Below are 19,213 nucleotides of genomic sequence, written 5' to 3'. Positions count from 1 at the left end.
TGCGACTTTGGAGCTTCCCGACAACAGCCGCGCCGTTGTGTTTGGCTGCCTGCCACTGTATGTTTCTTTTTTTTCCTAGTCAGATGTGCAGCACTTTGGTCAACGTGGGTTGTTTTTAAATGTGCTATACAAATAAATTGACTTGACTTGACTTGACATCAGACTCTACCCGAGACTGCGAGCTCCTCGATGGTGAAATCTGCAGGCCGCTGTTGGAGCGTCGATCCGCAGGCCGCAGTTGGAGCAATGTAAGTCCACGGCCCCACGGTGGGGCTCAAAGTCAGTCTCAAGTGAGGCCGCCAGCTCCATCATATTAGGCCGCAGAGCGACCAGAGATACGATCCGGAAAACAATCGTATCTCCGGCAAGGTAAAAGAAGGCAAAGAATTCCACAGATTCACCACTCGAATCACTAATCTGTCAATTCCTTTAAAATCTAAGCCAATGTTTTAGGCTCAATACCTTGTGGGACCTTCACCACCCTCCCGGCTGAACCCAGGCCTGGACCACCGAAACTGCCGCAGCTGCCGACTCCCACCACTTCCCCGGGACCTTTTTCAACTTTCATTCCCCTCAATACATTGTTTCATGTTTAAAACACCTCCATATGGTGTGGATAGAGTTGCAACTTACAAAACGTTTTAGCAGTGAGATTTTCAACCTATTTACTCATAGAACAATCAAGTTTTACTGACAAAGTTTTCCGAGAAACAGTGCTGTCTGAAAGGTCAATACTCATACTGCATTCTTTGTTCTCGCTGAGCTTTGTGACCTATTTAAACGTCAGACACAACTTCATGTACGTTTTTGCAGCTTCACTCGCGGAGATCAGTTGCTCTCAGCGTTAAAGGTCATTGCAAGATGCCCCTGCTGATCTTTGATAAATAATTTGTTACACACTGGTGTATGACAGAGTATTCCCCACAAAAGGAGAGAAGACTTCATTTGCTTTTACAGCAGTCAGAATAAACAGTGGGGTTTTCCTTGCTCACAGGCTTCCTGAAAGCAAGGCATTCCCAGGCTGTAATGGATATTGAGTGTGGCAGGATAGTTGTCAACCTCCAACAAAGCTCTGAAGAAACTTTAGGACAGGTTTTCTCAGCGAACCTCCTGGTAGCTTCCAACCTGGACCAAAGATAATAGAGCAGAGCAAGATAGACCACTCGACCCTAAGAATCGTAGTATGTCATGGCGCCATTTTAGTAGGCAGAAACTTGCAGAAACATTTAAAAAGAACAATCACAAAAATCTGTGAATTGATAGATGAGATATATTCTGCATTTTTATGGTATCATCACACACACTGTTCCCCCAAAACACTGATTACACTGCGATAGGCATAGCGAACGGCGGGTTTTGCTTACTAAAATGGCGGACATTATGCTCCTTTGCGTACTACACTTCAGTATAGGCGATTTCGACGAAGTGGTTCATCTTGCTCCTCTAGTATCGTTGAGCTGGACCACCTGGTTGTACCTTGATGGGGTTGGAGTGGTGGAGGAGGGATGGGCAAGGCACAAAGACCATGAGTCCTGTGGGCACTTTTCTGCCAGCTTGCCCAGGTACCTCTCAGCCCCTTGGCGTACCCTCCAACTCCAACCATGATTGTAGCATCCATTCATTGAAGAGTACTGCTTCCCTCGACCTGGAGCAGTATTGTTTATATCCACTCTACAGCACGTGGGACTGACTGACTGATCAGTGCCCATGTTAGTTTTCCCTCTCTAATTACCCTTGAGGACCATGACGAGCTGGCAAGCGTGCTGCTCGGAGGAAACAGCGGGAGCTTGCCTGCCTTTGCATTTACTGCTCTTGCCCCTCAGGAAGGTCATGGTTGGGGATTTGGGATTTGGGATATGGTGTCAGTGTAGCCCATGGCAATCCATTTATTAGATGGTGACCTCTTGTAGCCACTAACAGCAGGTGATGGGAATAATGAATGTTTAGAGTGGTGGCTCCTCTTGGATGGAGTCAAGCCTCTCCAATGCCATTGCAGCTGCAGCCATCCAGATAAATGGACAGTATTCCATCATCCTCTTGACCTGGACTTTGTAGGCGATGGAAAGGCTCTGGGATGTCATGAGCAGGTCACCCCACATCGTGCCCAGACCTACTCTCATAGCCACCATATTTATGTGGCTGGACCGGATAAAATGTTGGATCTTCAGAGAGTTGATAGGAAGGAACCTGGTGTTGGTAATAATACTGAAAGTCTAGGAGTGTGGTTAAAAGATGACTCGACATTGAAGGTAGTTTTTGCCTGGCACTGTGGTGGTGTGAATGTCACTTGCCACTAATTAGCCCATGCTTGACCACTGCCAAGGTCAAGGTCTGGTCACGGCAAGCACATACTGAGTCACCCGTTAAAGGTTTTCAGATGGGATTGATTCCTGTTCAATCATCAGCAAGCATCTCCACTACAGCACTGGAGGATCGCCGTCGGCAACTGTTGAACTGCAACTTTACTTTGTGTTGCCAATTAAGCTACTTTTCTGCTAGAACTAGAATTCTATATATAAACATAGCACAAAAAGTAAGGAAATTTGTGTTTGGTAGATTATTTCTTTGTTGTAACAATGCTTCTTGGCAATAAATCTTATACCGTTGGAAAGCCTGTTTATTTCCCTTTTAAATGGTGCCACATTTGTAAGGAACATGCATTTGTGGGATGAGCAGCAGAGCTGAGTATATGGGTTGCGCCCATGAAAAATTTGCCAAATCTTCTCTGCCAATGCCAAACAGCTTATTCTGCTGTTGCTATTGACTCTTGTTTTGAGCTTCTGGTACCCCCAGGTGCTGACAAGAATGGGATGCCATCCCACAACAGTGTGTGACCAGGCTGGTGACCAGCATGAGGAGGAGGTGCCAGGCTGTTATGGCTGTGTATGGTTCTTCCACACGCTACTGTGGCTCCTGTTTATTAAATGAATAAATTGTTAAATTGCCAATATGTCTTGTTTCTTCAGACTTCAATCATCCAATCCACCAAACAACACCGAACAAGAGTCAATGGCAGAATAAGCTGTTTGGCATTGGCAGAGAAGATTTGGCAAATTTTTCATGGGCGCAACCCATATACTCAGCTCTGCTGCTCATCCCACAAATGCATGTTCCTTACAAATGTGGCACCATTTAAAAGGGAAATAAACGGGCTTTCCAACGGAAAAGATTTATTGCCAAGAAGCATTGTTACAACAAAGAAATAATCTACCAAACACAAATTCCCTTACTTTTTGTGCTATGTTTATTTACTGTAAAATCTACCAGCACTTATTTGCATCAAGCAACATGAATTCTAGCTATATTAAGGAGATTTGAGCCCTGTTTTTAAGCAATCTAAAGTTAGATTGTGCCATTTTCTTGTAGTGATATTCTGCATTTTCTATTCTAGCGACTTCAGTATTTAGTGAGTTTGATTTGCAGATTAAGACTATGTCTTTGTTGAAGTACCTAAAGAAACCAGTTCTATAGGAAGAGTGTGCAGGAGGAAGTAGTTCATTTCTGAAAGAAAGTGAAACAAACAGGACTCAAGAGGAAGTCTGAAGAAAGGTCTCGACCCGAAACGTCACCCATTCCTTCTCTCCCGAGATGCTGCCCGACCTGCTGAGTTACTCCAGCATTTTGTGAGTAAATACCTTTGATTTGTACCAGCATCTGCAGTTATTTTCTTACAGGACTCAAGAGGAGGTATGGTCAGGAGGCAACTCATTTGTGAAGGGTGACAAGGAAACTGAGGATAACGAACTTAAAAATGCAGTTATGTATGTCGCAGATGATGGCTCTGTATGAGTCAGATGAGTCTGACGAAGGGTCTCGACCCGAAACATCACCCATCCCTTCTCTCCAGAAATGCTGCCAGACCCGCTGAGTTACTCCAGCATTTTGTGTCTATCTTCGATTTAAACCACCATCTGAAGGGTTTTTTTTCCTACCTATGACTCTGTTAATGATACGGGCAAGGAAAAACTTAATCTCAAGAGAAAATACCAGGACCAAAGTACCCTCTCCTCAAAACTCTAGAAAAGAAAATGGAACGAAGAGTATATCAATTATGCCGTTGTCCTTCCCCAAGATGAACTAACAAGCCCTACTCCCTCAACTCAGTGTGTAGGAGCCATTTTGCGTTTATTAGTTATTATTGCATATTATTATTATTACCTTGTATCCTGCTGTAGTTTGGGCACTATAGAGTTAATGCGATGCTTATGTAGGGGTGGGGCGGAGCTAGAGTGGGGGAAGTTGGGTACGTGCTGGCAGTGTGTGTGAGCCGGGAGGTGCTGACAGAGGTTCAGCCAAAGGCTCGGCCAAAAGATTCATTAGCCAAGATGTAATCAGTTGTAGATCTTATTGACAAGAAGATTAATACAGATTCCGCCAAAGTTATATCTGGCAGTTCGTATCGATCGCATAGACTGTGGTAAGATATGGAATTTTACCCAGCAAATCAATAACCAGTCGATGACAAGAGATATGCCAATATGTTTATTGCACCTTCAAAATAAAGACGACTAACTATTCAAACGTCGAGGAGGGTCTCTGTTATTATTTGCTCGAGTCATTAAGCTTATCGTTTTGCCCGGTCTATGCAAGTGGCAGCTTGGGAGCTAATTGATAAACGAGAGGCTGGCCGCTACATCGCGTAAAATTCCTTCTTAAGCCGAAGCGATTAGCTTGAATCCACTCCTTCAGAAAGTTCAGAGAACTTGCCTTCACAAGAGATGACGTGTGAGATCTTATCTGAACTGGAGTGATTCATGGCGAAATCTGCCTAAGCTGGAACGATTTATTGGAATTTACACTTCCGAATGTTCAGAAAGCTTGTCTTCGCAAGAGACGAAGGCTACGAAAGTTTACTGACCAGGGAGAGATTTATTGCCAAAAGCTGAAGCATTATATCTGTCTCTTAGAGTTATTTGAAAATTAGCTCTTGGATAGAGACTGTGGGAAAAAACAGCAGAAATCGTAGTCTTCTTTAAATTGTTTTTTTCTGTGTGAGATAACAAAAGCTGTTTTTGAATGATCGATAGCTTGGAATGCGGACAGCGTAGCAACGGCCTTGGGAGTCCCTGGTTACCAAGTCTTGTTTAAAAAATACCAGATAGTGGAAAAGGAAGCACATCTGGCTTACATTATCAAGCCCAGAATGTCTGAAATTAAATCCGATGTTCAGTCACAAGGTGGTGATAGTGGAACACGGCCTAAAGTGGGAAAAAGGGCCATTAAGCTTACTCAAATTGGCAAAGACATGGCTTATGAAAGCAATGAGAAGCTGAAGAAACATAAATATAAGATGGCTGTGAAGACCATGGAAAACATCAAAGAGCTAATAAGATCAGGAAAGAAGGCAGAGGTGCAGCTCAATCTGGATCACCTTAACCACCTCAAGGACAAAATCTACAGTATCCATGGAACATTGAGGCTGCTACAGTTAGCACCAGAAGACCAGGATAAGCAAGAGAAATGGATGCGGCAGGTGGTAGAAAATCTCGATGGAGAGAAGAGAATTTATAAAGGAGAATAGAATTTGTTTTGGATGTTTGAAAGAAGGTCATATGAGCAGAAATTGCAAGAATCGTTTGACTTGTGTTGTATGCAAAGGAGACCATCCTGAGATACTTCATTTTGAACAGAAGGACAAAGAAAGGAAACGTGAGCAGCCAGCCAAGGAAAAGGCGAGCCAGAGTGACGCCACTCCTCTTTCTCCGATGTGTGGACATATCGAGGCCGGTGAAGAAACTTGCATCTTCTCGATCGTACCAGTGCAAGTGAAGAGCTACAATGGGAGCACGGTGTTGCAAACGTACGCTTTCTTGGATGGTGGAAGTTCAGTTACTTTCTGCACCGAAAGCCTGGTAAGAAGGCTGAAGGTCTCAGGACAAAGGAAGAAGTTTACCCTGCATACCATGAATCAAGAGAAGTCTATAACCAGTTGTGTTATTTCAGGTTTGGAAATATCTGGTCTGGACAGCAATGATTTTGTTCAACTACCAGACGTGCTTACCAGTAAGACCATTCCTGTCTCACGGTCAAACATTCCTAGACAGGAAGACCTGGAGCAATGACCTTATTTGAAGAATATCAAGATAACTGAAATAGACTCTGGTATTGACTTACTCATCGGAGCTAATGCTTCCATGGTATTGGAACCTTGGGAAGTGGTCCACAGAAAAGAGGATGGACCATTCACCATAAAAACCTTGTTGGGATGGGTTGTTTGTGGTCCACTGAGAGAGGACCATGACAACAGCGTTGGAAAAGGCTTTCCTACAGTGGTTATTGATCAAATATCCGTTGTTAATCTGGAGGAACTTCTGGTCAAACAATACAACTATGACTTCAATGAAGAATCCAGTAAGGACAAGGAAGAAATGTCGAGAGAAGAGGTAAAGTTCATGGATATTATGAATCGTTCGGCAATGATGGCAGATGGACATTATTGTTTGGACTTACCTTTCAAGCAGGAGAATACCAGCATGCTTAACAATCGTTGCATTGCAGAGCAGCGTATCCAGAGCTTGAAACGCAAGTTTAATAAGGATGAAACATTTTGCAGTGAATACACATCTTTCCTCACGGAAATTATCAATAGTGATTATGCTGAAAGGGTACCAATGGACCAGCTGAACCGTAATAATGGGAAACTCTGGTACATCACTCATCACGGGGTGTATCACTCGAAGAAAGGAACCTTAAGAGTGGTCTTTGACTGTGCGGCAGTATTTAAGGGGACATCACTTAACTGCCAGCTGCTACAGGGTCCAGACCTAACTAACTCACTCATCAAACAAGAGCCTTTACTTTGATGGCGCATATTGAAGCAATGTTTCATCAGGTCAAGGTATCGGAAAAGCATGTTGACTATCTGCGATTTCTGTGGTGGCCCGCCGGTGATGTGCAGCAAGATCTTGTGGAATACCGGATGAAGTTACATCTTTTCGGAGTCGTGTCATCACCAAGTTGTGCAAACTTTGCATTGAGAAAGATTGCTGAGGACAACGAAGCACATTTTTCGGAAGAGGTGGTAGACATGGTGAAGAGCAACTTCTATGTAGATGACTGTTTGAAGTCCATGCCTTCGGAACTAGAAGCAGTCCGGATGGTAAAAGACCTGACTGACATCTGCCAAATGGGAGGATTTACGCTATGGAAATGGATCAGTAATAGCCGTGCTGTACTAGCATCCATTCCTCAAGCAAGTAGGGCTAAAGAGATCATGGAGTTGGACTTGGATCAGGACAATCTGCCGATGGAGAGAGCAGAATAGGTTCAAGTTCAAAATTGCTATACAGGAGTGACCATGCTACATACATGGCATCCTGTCAGTAGTTGGCTCTATTTACGATCCTTTAGGATTTCTAGCAACATTTACTCTGCCTGCTAAGTTGATTATGCAGGAACTCTGCAAGGAGAAGCTTGGTTGGGATGACAATATACCCCAAACTTTCCATCAGAAGTGGGCAGGATGGTTGACGGATCTTGACAAGATTGTGGAGTTTGAGGTGGACCAGTGCATAAAGCCTACCAACTTTGGACAAATCAGAAATGTACAGCTACACCACTTCTCAGACGCAAGTGAAAGTGGTTACGGCACTGTTTCATATCTGAGACTGGAAAATCACAGTAAGAAAGTGCATGATACATTTGTAATGGGTAAGTGTAACAGTGCTTAAATACATCAACAATGAAAACAAATGATTTCAGACATTTGTAGCTAACAGAATCGCTTTCGAGAAGGATGTTACTGACGTATCGCAATGGAGATATGTTAGTACAAAGGAAAATCCCGCAGATGAAGCTGGTGGACTAATGGCAGACCGCTTCTTAAACTGGAAAAGAAGGAGGCTGAACCTTCTGGCTGATGGGCAAAATTTTGGAGACCATACCGGACGCATGTGGGATCGTGCACACTGGTCGGCTGCAGACTAAGAACAATATCTTGGAAAGAACGATAACCAAGATGTGTCTGCTACTGGAAGCTGATACTTGACTTAACATGGACTGATGATTTTGTTGATTGAATAAATACTGTAATAAATTAGATGCCAATGTATAGTGCATGCTTTGATTATGTATGGAGTTTTTTCTTTGGCTCCTCCTTTTTTTTGTATTAGTAATTGTTGCGCTATACACTTATAACAATTAGGGGCCGGTGTGTAGGAGCCATTTTGCGTTTATTAGTTATTTTTGTATATTATTATTATTACCTTGATCCTGCTGTAGTTTGAACATTATAGAGTTAATGCGATGCTTATGTAGGGGCTGGGCGGAACTAGAGTGCGAGCAGAGTGTGTGAGCCAAGAGGTTCAGCCAAAGGCTCGGCCAAAAGATTCATTAGCCAAGATGAAATCGGTTGTAGATCTTATTGACAAGAAGATTAATACAGATTCCACCGAAGTTATATCTGGCAGTTCGTATCGATCGCATAGACTGTGGTAAGATATGGAATTTTACCTAGCAAATCAATAACCAGTCGATGACAAGAGATATGCCAATATGTTTATTGCACCTTCAAAATAAAGATGACTAACTATTCAAACATCGAGGACGGTCTCTGTTATTATTTGCTCGTGTCATTAAGCTTATCGTTTCGCCTGGTCTATGCAAGTGGCAGCTTGGGAGCTAATTGATAGACGAGAAGCTGGCCGCTACACAGTGCATGTTTTCCAGTCTAAAATATAGCAACCAGTTATATGTGCTACATTTAACTGGTAAATATAGCAAATATAATTATTTGCTAGTTATATTTGCTCCTAGCATAATATAACTTGCTAGGAGCAAATATAGCAAATGTTTTTATATATTTGCTATATTTAAATATATTAAAAAATATATATTTAATTATATATATATATAATACATATTATATTATATTATATTATGTTATATTATATTATATTATATTATATTATATTATATTATATTATATTATATTATATTATATTATATTATATTATGTTATATTATATTATAGACAATAGGTGCAGGAGTAGGCCATTCAGCCCTTCGAGCCAGCACCGCCATTCAATGCGATCATGGCTGATCACTCTCAATCAGTACCCCGTTCCTGCCTTCTCCCCATACCCCCTCACTCCGCTATCCCTAAGAGCTCTATCCAGCTCTCTCTTGAAAGCATCCAACGAACTGGCCTCCACTGCCTTCTGAGGCAGAGAATTCCACACCTTCACCACTCTCTGACTGAAAAAGTTCTCTGACTCTGACTCTCTGACTAATTGCTCCAGCCTTTCAACATGTTATATTATATTAATAATAATACAGGAACATCCTAGTCATTGATGATATGTGTAGAAGTATACTGCTTGTCATTTATTTGTGGTAAACATACACAATAAGAAAACATTGTTTCTAAGAATCGAATTCTAAGTTCTAAGACAATTGTTTACTAACTTTACTTTACGGAAACTAGAAAAATTCTAATAATTTTTCTGTTCTTAATATTTTTGTCACTCCTAGTTTGGAGAATAGGACAATGTTGTGATGATGTTGTGAACATGCATGTGACAGATACATGTCTGTACACATGCACAACTTTTAAAATATATTTGGATTTGGAAGAGCCAGCTTCTGGAGAGAAGTGTACCAAATATGGCACGTTGATATTTGGAGGTATTGTGAGCTTTCATTGGGGAGAGTTATAGAAAGTTATATTAGTTGGATACTAATATATTAAATCACATACTCCATGGTTTTTTGAGCTAGTTTTCCAAGAAAAGGTTACTTTTCCAAGTAGTCAAATCCTGAAAGGGTAGGATAGGGCTGAAGCCCAGTGTTTAGACGTTGGAATGTTTTTTTTTAATCATTCTAATAGAATGATTTTCCAACTCCAGTGGTAATTAAACTTTTTTTTCACTCCTAGTTTTCTTTACATATTTTTAGGATGTTCAAAAAGTTGAATAAAATAAACACATAAGAAATGAGTTGATTTATGTTTTTTGCTCGTGTGACGAAATAAATTATATATAAAACTATACACAATAGACAATAGACAATAGACAATAGGTGCAGGAGGAGGCCATTCAGCCCTTCGAGCCAGTACCGCCATTCAATGTGATCATGGCTGATCATTCTCAATCAGTACCCCGTTCCTGCCTTCTCCCCATACCCCCTGACTCCGCTATCCTTAAGGGAGAATAAGACAAAAATTACCAAGAAAATTTAGTCGAGGGTGAATGAAATTTTGTGATAAAGACTCAAGGGTGAATGACACTGAAATAGTTTACGAAGCACTGACTTGGAGCATATCAGTAGGGAGCCCCAAGCTGAAACAGATCACATCAACTTCAGCATGGCATTATGGAGAGTCATGGAGTCGTACAGCACAAAGGACAGACCCTTCGGCCTAATGTGTCCATGCCGACCAAGATGCCCCTTCTACACCAGTCCCACCGGCCTGCCCATACTCCTCTAAGCCTTGTAGAAATGAGGAATTGCAGATGCTGGTTGGCAAAAGAAGACACAGAGTGCTGGAGTAACACAGCAGGTCAGGCAGGATCTCTGGAGAACATGATTTGTGAAGTTTCGGGTCGGGACGCTTCTTGAGACTTATCCCCTGAGATGCTGCCTGACCCACTGAGCCACTCCAGCACTCAGTGTCTGCCTCCTCCACGCCTTTGCTATTCACGTACCTGTCCAAATGTCTTTTAAATTTTGTCTTTTAAATCCCAAGAACATTGTTATATGAAGCTCACAACTGAATCTCTCGTAACACACGAAACATTCACAAACAGCATTGGAATGATCCACTGCATGGTTTAAATGCCAAGAAACAGGATGGACAATGTCCAGGTTATGATGTGGAAGTTGCTTATTGTTGGTTTTAAACATATTAAATTGCTTTTATAATAAGTACTGTCACATTAGATAAAAGTATAATAATGGAAAATTGGATCCCATTGGAATAAAGCTTTAAAAAATATATATACTACATACTCTAAAACCCTTCCTACGTAGGCAGCAAGGTACAAGGTACCCGTGGATGTGAGTATTGCTCACATGCCTTTGCAGAAGGCCAGAGAAGCTGCCTCCTTGCACAATGTGAAAAATAATATCCAAACATTCAAATCAATGAATTAAGGCGAAAATGAATGAATGGCTTACATAAATGATGTTTCTACTCGAGTCCCTGTTATCTGTCCACACGGACATGTCCACAACTACTCTCTTACTGTAGTTTGCATTCAGCAGTCGCAGGATGATTTCCAAACTCCAACCAGGCTCTGAACAAACAGGAAAATAAGAGCAAGTATTTTAACGCGGATGACTTTTAACACAGTACACAGATCAAAAGTGGGGAGGGGCGGGGCTTTGAAAATAACTTGGCATAATGGTCATGTCAGCAGAGCCAATATAAAGTTCATACCTTCCTAAACAATGTTCCTTTCAATAGCAAAGATTTCACAGGACACGAGGCAGTTAGACAATAAACATAGAATCACAAATGTTCACGGCACAGACGACAGCCAATGCCCATTGTGTTCAGGCTATTCGGAAACACTAATCTGGCCCAATTCCATTTTCCAGCCTTCAGTCCTCATAGGTAATGGCATCTCAGACATTCATCCAAGCATTTTTAAACACAATTAGCATCTCTGTCTCATCCACCCTTACAGGCAAGACCCCAACTGCATGTCATGAAAAATATAATCCTTCCATTTGGCCCCTCATCACTTGTTGCACCTTAATTCCATCTCCTCTGAGCTTTCTCTACTCTCTCACTCGGTACCATTGCCACCGAACCTCAGTCTTTATGATGAGAAGAGTCTATTTCCTCATCGGGCTTGCTAAATACTAGCAAAAAATGACCTCCTGGTTGCATTTAAGAATTCAGTTTCCTTTAATCCGAAGCACTGATTCCACCCCAATTAATAATCAGGAAGTTGAAATTCTATTATTACTAATTCATCGCTCATAGGAGCAGAATTAGGCTATTTGGTTCATTAAGTTTATTCTTCCATGGCTGATCTACCTTTCCCTTGCAATCCCATTCTTCTGCCTAATCTATTCATCTGCTTATATATTTGTTCTTCTATCTCCCTCAGACTGGGGCCCATGCTAGTCCAGTAGCCTCATGGTCCCTTATTTCTTCTTCTATTCAATCCATGTAGTCTTGATGATCCTTCACATTCGTCATTGCTGAAGGAATATTTCAAGAGTACGACCAAACCAAATCCAACTGCTAGCTGTGCAAAAAGATATTGCAACAGATCTCTGGAGACTTGGTCAAATAGGTTAACTTTGTAGACCTTTAAGGAGCTGAGGGAAAATGTGTCATGTTTAGGGAATGAACTCCAGAGGTCAGCAGGAGAGGTTGAGCAGGATAGGGCTATTCTTTGGAACACACGAGATGAGGGGTGATCTTATAAAGATGTACAAAATCATGAGAGGAATAGATCGGCTAGACGCACAGTGTCTCTTGCCCGTAGTAGGGGAATCGAGAACTAGAGGACATTGGTTTAAGGTGAGGTGGGAAAGATTTATTAGGAACCTGAGTGGTGACTTTTTTTACAAAGAGGGAGGTGGATATATGGAATGAGCTGCTGGATGAGGTAGTTGAGGCAGGTACTATCACAATGTTTACAAAAAAACATTTGGATAGATACATTTGTGTAGGAAAAAAACTGCAGATGCTGGTTTAAATCAAAGATAGACACAAAATGCTGGAGTAACTCATCGGGGAAAAACTTTTTCAGTCAGAGAGTTGTGAACCTGTGGAATACTCTGCCTCATAAGGCAGTGGAGGCCAATTCTCTAAATGCATTCAAGAGAGAGCTAGATAGAGCTCTTAAGGATAGCGGAGTCATGGGGTATGGGGAGAAGGCAGGAACGGGGTACTGATTGAGAATAATCAGCCATGATCACATTGAATGGCGGTGCTGGCTCGAAGGGCCGAATGGCCTACTCCTGCACCTATTGTCTATTGTTTATTGTTTATTGGGTTAGGCAGCATCTCAGGAGAGAAGGAATGGGTGACGTTTGGGTCGAGACCCTTCTTCAGAGTCTGAAGAAGGGTCTCAACCTGGAACGTCACCCATTCCTTCTCTCCTGATATGCTGCCTGGCCCGCTGAGTTACTCCAGCATCTTGTGTCTACCTTGGATAGATACATGGATAGGACAGGTTTAGAAGGACATTGGCCAAACACAGGCAGATGGGACTAGTGTAGATGCAACATGTTGGTCGGCATGGGTAAGTTGGGTGGAAGGGCCTGTTTCCACACTGTATGACTCTATTCTATTCTACATGTAGCACTAGACTCCACAACCAAGAAAACATTCTTACAATATCTATTCAGTCAAGCCATTTGGATCACTTCTCATTCTGAGTGCCCAAGTCACTCAAAGGAGTTGGTGAACAAAAATAAAAATGCCATGTTGAGATTGTTTTCTCAGACCACATTTGGTGTGCTGCGTGCAGTTCAGGTCTCCATATCCAAGATGTAACAAGTAAAATGGATAAGGGAGAGCCAGTGGATGTAGTGTATCTGGACTTTTAGAAAGCCTTTGATATGGTCCCACACAGGAGATTAGTGGGTGTCAGATTAGGAAAAGGGGAAGTGCAATGAGACCTGGGTGTCCTTGTTCATCAGTCACTGAAAGTAAGCATGCAGGTACAGCAGGGAGTGAAGAAAGCTAATGGCATGTTGGTCCTCATAACGAGAGGAGCAAAGAGGTCTTTCTGCAGTTGTACAGGGCCCTGGTGAGACCACATCTGGAGTATTGTGTGCAGTTTTGGTCTCCTAATTTGAGGAAGGACATTCTTGCTATTGAGGGAGTGCAGTGTAGGTTCACTAGGTTAATTCCCGGGATGGTAGGACTGTCCTATGATGAAAGAATGGAACGACTGAGTTTGTATTCACTGAAATTTGGATGAGAGGGGATCTTATAGAAAGATATAAAATTCTTAAAGATTGGACAAACTAGATGCAGGAAACATGTTCCCAATGTTGGGGGAGTCCAGAACCAAGGGCCACAGTTTAAGAATAAGGGGTAGGCCATTTAGAACTGAGATGAGGAAAAACTTTTTCACCCAGAGAGTTGTGAATTTGTGGAATTCTCTGCCTCAGAAGGCAGTGGAGGCCGATTCGCTGGATGCATTCAAAAGAGAGTTAGATAGAGCTCTTCGGGCTAGCGGAATCAAGGGATATGGGGAGAAGGCAGAAACGGGGTACTGATTGTGGATGATCAGCCATGATCACATTGAATAGCGGTGTTGGCTCGAAGGGCCGAATGGCCTCCTCCTGCACCTATTTTCTGTTTCTAAAGGATCAACTAATGTTGGCATCAGTGCAGCCGAGATTCACCAAGGTTCTTGGATGAAGTTGTTGTGATCGGAAGAGAAATTGAAGACGATTGGCCTACCCTTGCTACAGTTTAGAAGAGAATTGCAAGATCCTGGAAGGCATAAGTAACCACAAACATTTCTGGAAACACACAACCGATGAAAGGTCTTCAACCGGAAAGGTTTTCCCTTTGCCAGTTCTGCCTGAGCTTGTTCCCAATGTTCTCACCAGGATGTCTGGAATAATAAATCACCAGGAATTGTGCTGCAAGTTTAAGGTTTTCATACCACAATTGTCGCTTTTCTCTTCCAAGATATTCTAGTGTTGTACCACATAGAACTGTACAGCACAGGAACAGTCCACGATGTCTGTGCTGACTTAATGCAAAAACCAACTCTTATCTGCCTGTACATAATGCATATCCATCCACTCATTCCCTGCACATTCATGTGCTTATCCAAATGGCTCTTAAATGACACTTTTGCAACTGCCTTCACTGTAATCCCCAGCAGCGTGTTCCAGGCAGCCACCTCTGTGTAAAGTATGTGCTCCACACATCTCCTTTAAATATTACCCCTCATGTGAAAGCTGTGCCTCTGGTGCTGTAGACTATCGCTGGAATTGCTGATGATCAGAGTTACTGTTGTAAGTTACAGTACTGCAATAACACAAAATCACAAAGCATTGCAATTCCACGTCTCCCCAAATCAGGAGTAGTCTTCATACCCTCCACAACGTCCCAGTCGGGTGCAGCAACTGGCCATCCTCCAACAGCATCCAGCAGAGTTAACAGAGGTTCAGAGTCTCGCTCGGCAATTACAGCTGCAACATAAAAAGAGGAATCTACATCACAACAGAAAATGCTCAACAGTTGGGCGGCACGGCGGTAGAGTTGCTGCCTTACAGTGCCAGCCACCTGCTTCCATCCTGACCTCGGGTGCTGTCTGTACACAGTTTTGTATGGACGTATGGACATTCTCCCTGTGACCGCGTGGGTTTTCTTCAGGTGGTCTGGTTTCCTCCCACACTCCAAAGAGGTACAGGTTTGTACAATCATTGGCTTTGGTAAAAATTGTAAACTGTCCCTGGTGTGTAGGACAGTGCTAGTGTACAGGGTGATCACTGGTCTAGTAAACTGTCCCTGGTGTGTAGGATAGTGCTAGTGTACAGGGTGATCACTGGTCGGCGCCGACTCAGTGAACGAAGGGCCTGTTTCTGCGCTGTATCGCTAAAGTCTAAAGTTGAGCATTATCTGTAAAAGGAGCATCCTGGACAATACAGCTTGCCCTCTCCATGACACACTGGTCAACCTGAGGAGCACCTTCAGCAACAGACTGGTTCCACTAAGATGCAGCACAGAATGCCACAGGAGATCCTTCTTCCCTGGGGCTATTAAACTTTACAACTCCCCCCCTTCTGTCATGGGGTGGACTGAGACTGACTCCGCTCCCCCCCCCCCCAATTTTTGCACATCCCCCGAGCCTTTCCACTCATCACTTTAATTTCATGTTTCATGTATTTTGTGTTTATATGACTGTTGGCAGATCAATTTCCCTCCTGGGATAAATAAAGTTCTATCGTATCATATTGTATGGTATCAGACTATATTTCAGCAATGTTAGAAATAAACAGGAGTGAAGATACAGAGAGGGGTGTTGCTGGCTGAAGGGAATAGAACACAAGGCAAGCTCTGTGATGCTGTGAGAGGGAGGAGAGATCAAAGCAGAAGACAGTGCAACGTCGGAACAGGATAGGAACATTTTTCGAGGATTCGCATCAATGATGGAAGAGCACTCAAACAATATATAATGAATAGAAAAAAACATTTATTAAAATAATAATAAAACTACAAATAAACAGTGAGTCTCATAGCTGCAAAAGCTCGTGGGAAAGCTTGTTTCAAACGCTTGTCAGGTGCAGCGGTAGAGTCATTGGCTTACAGCGCCAGAGACCTGGGTCGGCTTCGATCCTGACTGTGGTGCAATCTGCACAGAGTTCGTACATTCTCCAAGTGACCTTGTGGGTTTTCTCTAGGTGCTCCAGTTTCCTCCCACACTCTGAAGAAGTACAGATTTGTAGGTTAATTGGCTTTGGTAAAGATTGTAAATTGTTCTCAGTATGAGTCAGATAGTGCAAGTGTGTGGGATTCGCTGGTCAGGCGGACCAGGTGGGTTGAAGGGCCTATTTCTGTAATGTATCTCCAAACTAAACTAAACTAAACTCATTACAGCAGCTACATTCTAAAGTCTGGGGTCCTGGTACCATTCGGGACTCAAGGTCTGGAGTGAAGTGAGATCACCTGCAATTCCATCTATATACTAAAACACTTGTTTGTTTGTTTGTTTGTTTGTTCCTGAACTACAGCCAAAACGGTACATGGTAGCGCGACAATTGTAGGCCCACCTTACTCACCGTCGTCCCTTTGGTGCTAACGGAAGAGGTTTCATTGAAATTGGCGTTATATTTTTTAAGTTATTCACATTTTAAAGTTTAAATCTATCTCCTAGGGAGGGTGGGGAGGGGGAGAGGGAGGGAGGGAGGTGGGGGGTGAAGGGAGGGAGGGAGGGAGGGGGGAGGGAGGATAGGGGGTTGAGGGGGATGGAGTGGGGGGAGAGGAAGGGGAGGGGAACTGTGGAGGGGAGGGAAGGGGGAGGAGAGGGGGAGGGGGAGTGGTGGGAGGAGGGAGGAGGGAGGAGGGAGGAGGGAGGAGGGAGGAGGGAGGAGGGAGGAGGGAGGAGGGAGGAGGGAGGAGGGAGGAGGGAGGAGGGAGGAGGGGGGATGGAAGGGGGAAGGGGGGCGGAGGAGAGGGGAGGAGAGGGGGAGGGAGGGGGAGAAGGGAGGGAGAGGGGAGGGAGAGGAGGGGAGGGGCAGAGGGGGGTGGGGGAGGGAGGAGAGGGGAGGGGGGAGTGTGGGAGGAGAGATGTAGCACCAACTCTCCTGAGGTTTGGGCCCAACGGGTCCACTTGGTCTAGTCTCAATCTATAAACAAGAGTTGACTATTCTTCTTCATGCTGAAAACAAAGGTCATTTGTTGCACCAGGCCATCTCAAATGACTCTGACAGAAAAAGGTTTATCTTATCTTCCAGGTAATTCTGCAGGTCAGAGGACTCATGACTTACTGCTTCTTCTAAGTGAGGCCAAGCATTTCCCAAAGCAACTCACTGTTTTTCTAAGCGAGTCTGCTGGCTTGATGTGGCCCTGTTAGCAGACAACTCAATTTTCGCTGAAAAGCCTTTTTAACCTTGACATTACAAAAGTGAAACAGAGCAGTAATTGGACAAGAAGCAAAATGTCAGATGGGAGGAAGTGTAAGTTGAAACAACACTCACTTCGTATGTGTGGACACCACAAATTCAAAACTAGAAATGCTGATTATTTTAAATTGTTGACCTCAATGTTAAGTTGCAAAACTGCAGCATGCTTTGCCAAAGAAGCTGTATCATGATCTTTAGGTGAACTTCACCACAACAGTGTTGTTCCCCACAAAGGTTAGGCAGACAATGGAACTTGGGGGAACCACACCATATATTTTGCTTGGCCAGCTTACAACCCAGCAGTATTGATTTTTCTAACTTCAAGTAATCCTTGCATCTCTCTCTCTCCGTTCCACCCCCAGCCCAGCCATCGTATTAGTGTCACTGTCGTCCTGCTAAGTTTCACTGTTTGCATCACTCATTATCACTCATTATGGACCATTGTGGGCTCCACCTTTCCTTGATCTTCGTTGCTGGAATTGATTTGTCCTTTTGCATGTCTTTCATTCATTAGTTCTTTGTACCTTTCTCATATCACTCCTTTCCCTCTCCCAGGACTCTCAGTCTGAAGGGTCTCGACCCGAAACATCACCTATTCCTTTTCCCCAGAGATGCTGCCTGACCCGCTGAGCTACTGCAGCATTTTGTGTCTATCTTCGTGACTATTGACGACAAGTTGACCTCTAGTATTTGGGGGTTGAGTTGCTGGAAGTTCTTGGTGGGAAAGAGGTATGATTTGCATGTATTGGTCCAACTGTCCTCATGGCTTGGCTGTTGCTATCTACATATCACACAGAGACTGGGTCTCAGCCAGGAACATTACCATAGCCTATTGGCAGCTTACTGCTGTCACAGACCTTTGTCTCCTGAACAACAGAGGCATTCAAAAACATGTCGGAAGGATTTAAATAGTTGTCAAATTTATTATTTCTTCAAATAATTTGGACTTATAAATACTTACCCACTGGAAATTAATGGAAAACATCGAGATTACATAATATATAGGGAAAGTAAACTTAACCCACTTAGCTTTTAGCTTTAGAGATACAGTGCAGAAACAGGCCTTTTGGCTCACCAAGTCCACGCCGACCGGCGATCCCCACACACTAACACTATTCTACACACACTAGGGACAAATTACAATTTTACCTAATCAGATTAGCCGACAAGCCTGTGCGTCTTTGGAGTGTGGGAGGAAACCGGAGCGCCCGGAGAAAACCCACGCAGTCACGGGGAGAACGTACAAACTCTGCACAGATGGAACCTGGGTCTCTGGTACTGTAAGGCAGCTACTCTACTGCTGTGCCACAGTGCCGCACTTTTTTACTCTGGAAAAATGATCATCTGCCAAGTTGTGCTAAGTAGATCTGACATCCTGGCTTTGCGTCTGGGGACCTGGGCCACAGGAGCTCCAGCCCCTGGACAGCGTGGAGTCCAGTGGGACGTCAATTGCTTTGGCATCCATCCACAAGCTGACTTGTGCACTGCAGCTTAACCACTCAGAGGCAAACCAGCGTGTGCGGTTTGCCCAAAACGCTGCATCCACACAGCAGGAGCTCGACGATGCCCGTGTTTAATTGGATGCAAAACCTTTGGGATGATTGAGGGGGAATGGGAACAGTGCTGTACTCATGCAGTATTTGCAAGAGTTTTTTTAACGCAA

At 43.5% G+C, this 19,213-nt stretch overlaps 1 protein-coding gene across 3 annotated transcripts in view; it reads right to left on the bottom strand.

Annotated features, from left to right (window-relative positions):
* Nucleotides 1–19,213, bottom strand: part of mmel1 (membrane metallo-endopeptidase-like 1) — a 142,325-nt gene that overhangs the window by 59,322 nt on the left and 63,790 nt on the right. For 2 of the 3 annotated variants that reach the window (XM_078425052.1, XM_078425051.1), the window contains 2 exons: nucleotides 15,022–15,117; nucleotides 11,116–11,234 (listed from right to left, as the gene is read on the bottom strand). In XM_078425052.1, coding sequence (XP_078281178.1) covers nucleotides 11,116–11,234; nucleotides 15,022–15,117 — 215 coding nt within the window. The remainder of the gene's footprint in view (nucleotides 1–11,115; nucleotides 11,235–15,021; nucleotides 15,118–19,213) is intronic. The other variant, XM_078425053.1, reaches the window with a different exon arrangement.

Source organism: Rhinoraja longicauda, chromosome 30 (genome assembly GCF_053455715.1).
Source record: "Rhinoraja longicauda isolate Sanriku21f chromosome 30, sRhiLon1.1, whole genome shotgun sequence".
Classification (NCBI taxonomy): Eukaryota; Metazoa; Chordata; class Chondrichthyes; order Rajiformes; family Arhynchobatidae; genus Rhinoraja; species Rhinoraja longicauda.
The sequence above is the reverse complement of the archived record's forward strand: the minus strand, read 5'-3'. Positions and strand labels throughout refer to the sequence as shown.